Source organism: Heptranchias perlo, chromosome 1 (assembly GCF_035084215.1).
Source record: "Heptranchias perlo isolate sHepPer1 chromosome 1, sHepPer1.hap1, whole genome shotgun sequence".
In the NCBI taxonomy this organism is placed as follows: domain Eukaryota; kingdom Metazoa; phylum Chordata; class Chondrichthyes; order Hexanchiformes; family Hexanchidae; genus Heptranchias; species Heptranchias perlo.
In genome coordinates, this window is record NC_090325.1 from 145286029 (window position 1) to 145288628 (window position 2600).

Below are 2600 nucleotides of genomic sequence, written 5' to 3' on the forward strand. Positions count from 1 at the left end.
TAACCTCTTGGACCTGTCTGTGCTATTTCACTACAAAGTGCAGAGGGAACATAGGTGTGGAAGAGGTGGTATTTGGAAGAAAAAAAGAACGAATACAATCCAAAACATAATCCTCAAATCAATGTTACAGCAATTCGCGAAACACTGTAATTTCAGCTCAGCAGGTCCTTACCCCCTTTTTTTTGTAAACGTTGTGAGTTACGATTAAAAAGCAAATGATTTCACTTGTTCATATGTAAACTGCAATTCTCAGTTCACAGCAATTCACAATCGGGGTTTTTATGTGTCCTGCTTCGGTGGCAGTGGGTGGCATTAAAAAAGAAAGAAATTGTCTTACTTGTTCACGGCCCATAGCAAGGTCCTTGAAGATTCAAGAAGTCGATTTTTACTATACATCTGGAAAAAAAAGTTTGAGTCTGTGTCTCTCGCTCTCATTTTCCCCAAGAAGTCAGACTAGTGACATGCAGAGTATTTCATTCGTTTCTGTTTCTGCCTCTGGTTGCAAAACCAGACTCTGACCACGTTCTTTTTGAGGTCCAGTTTTTCCGCAATAGCTGCTATTTTCTCTGAGGATGGCCGGGGCTGGATGGCGAAGTAGGCTTCCAGCGACCTCTTCTCGGGGGCAGCTATGGACGTGCGTTTCCTTTTTTTCTCCGCGCCGTTGAAGAGCTCGGGCTTGTTCAACTTCTCCCTGTGCGACTTCTCGGCTTCCTCCAGCCAGGCTTGGAGAATGGGCTTGAGGGCAATCATGTTGTTGTGGGACAGGGTCAAGGATTCGAACCTGCAGATGGTGCTTTGGCTGAGCGAGCCAACCCCCGGGATCTTCAGGTTGGCCAGAGCCGAGCCCACGTCCGCCTGGGTCACCCCGAGCTTGATCCTCCTCTGCTTGAACCTCTCGGCGAAAGCCTCCAGATCGCGAGGGTCGGCGTCCACTTCGTTCATGCAGCCCATACCCCCGTGAGAGGTGGGCAGCCCGTGGGCATGGGCCGCCATGCTCATGGCCTGGTGCATGTGGTTCATACCGGCCATGTGGGGCGGGTGAGCCGGCGTGGACACAACGCTGCCATCCGGCCCCGTCATGGCCCCCAGCCCCAGCCCGGGAGAGATGTGCTCCAGCAGGTCGCCATCGAGGTTTTGGTGAGGCTGGTGGTGGTGGTGGTGATGGTGGTGGTGGTGGTGATGCGAGCCGAGGGAGGAAGGGTGAGAGATCGGCCCCGAGGACGACGTGGAGGTGCAGGGGATACTGTTCATGTTGTGGTACGTGGCGTCCGGCTTGAACGGGTGGTTCTTGTTGCTTTGCGATACAATATCCACAGCCGCCAGAGCTTCGGCGCGGGCCACCAAACTTTCATCCAGACCGCCGAATATATTGCTCTGCAATTGCAAATAGAATGCACACATTACTGTCAGCAGGGAATTCTGTCGAGTCCAGGATTAAAACATTTCCAGAATGTTAAAAAAAAACCTTAAAAAAACACACACACCACCCAGGTCATAAAAATTAATATGAAAGGCAAGCCAGTCTGAATACATAAGTTGAAAGTATCCGAGGTGTTGGGTGATTTGCTGTACAGACATGAAAAAAACATCAAGCAAAGAAAAAAAAAGGGGGCTGTCAAAATGTGCCTTTAAGCGGTGATTAGGCATATACGTACCGGTGGGGTTGGGAGACAGGCTCGGCACATCGCCTCTGAGGTACTGCTGCTGTTATTGTTGCTGGGTGGAGTGGAGGATGAGTTGGAAGCAGAGGACGAGTGCAGGCTCGAGTACTTGGGCTCGGGCAGGCTGGAGGAGTGCGGCGGCATGCCGAACGCCTGCTTCCCGTTCATCGGCATCATCATCATCATCTTGCGGCGGCCAGGGTCGCCGCAGCGGAGGGCTGGCGGCGCTCGGCGGGACGCTGGCGAGTGGCCGGGGTCGGGGTCGGGGCTGGCGCCGCAGCTGCCGGGCTCGCCGTCGGCTCCTGCCTCGAATTCAGCGCCGGTGTCGCCGAGTGTCGCGCTTCTGCTGCTGCTGCTGCTGCTGCTGCACACCTTGACCGAGCAGGTAGCTCGTGGAAAGACATGAAGGGACTTTTTGGGTCGCTGTGTGTGTTGGTGTGTGTGTTGGTGTGTGTTGTATGTGTGTGTGCGTGTGAGTGTGAGTGAGTGTGTGTGTGTCTGTGTGTGGTGATGCTGAACGCCTATTGGTCGCAGCCGGGCTCGGCTGCTTGTGGCTCACAGGCGCTCCAGGCTGTCGCGTTACACCTGGTGGGAGAAGAAGGGGGAAAAAAAACAACTTTGGCTTTGGAAATTTTTTATCCATTAGTATGTCTGTGGAATAATACGCATGCGGGGTGTTCCTCCCTCCATTCAAATTACCCACACGCGCACTATAGTTAGCAGCCCCTAAATAAAGCTTTGTGATTACCCCATACCTATTCTTTTTTTTTCCCTGCAGAATTATGGATCTATAGATACCGTCACTAGATTATCACCTCATAGATTTTTATTACAAGGAGCATCAGCCGCAGTATTCATAGTTTTTTTTGGCAAGCACACAACATAATGTTGTAACGTGCTAAGGGGATCAGTGATCGTTAAAATGTTCAATCGGTTTTG

At 51.8% G+C, this 2600-nt stretch overlaps 1 protein-coding gene across 2 annotated transcripts; it reads right to left on the reverse strand.

Annotated features, from left to right (window-relative positions):
- Positions 1-327: 327 nt before the first annotated feature.
- Positions 328-1847, reverse strand: pou4f2 (POU class 4 homeobox 2). 2 transcript variants are annotated; one of them, XM_067968248.1, is made up of 3 exons: positions 1753-1838; positions 1652-1698; positions 328-1403 (listed from the first exon to the last, which is right to left on the reverse strand). In XM_067968248.1, exons 1-3 carry the CDS (start codon positions 1836-1838, stop codon positions 454-456), a joined length of 1083 nt encoding a protein of 360 aa, XP_067824349.1. In that variant the 3' UTR covers positions 328-453. The 2 variants fall into 2 exon arrangements, with proteins under 2 accessions (XP_067824349.1, XP_067824268.1); XM_067968167.1 differs by having other exon boundaries at positions 328-1374; positions 1656-1847.
- Positions 1848-2600: the final 753 nt, after the last annotated feature.

What these genes read in the sequence shown, in the direction of transcription:
- pou4f2 (XM_067968167.1), bottom strand. Translation starts at nt 1,847, where the DNA reads ATGATGATGATGATGCCGATGAACGGGAAGCAGGCGTTCGGCATGCCG. An exon ending in CCTGTCTCCCAACCCCACCG is followed by an intron (nt 1,375 to 1,655) that starts GTACGTATATGC and finishes TTGCAATTGCAG; the next exon opens with AGCAATATATTCGGCGGTCT.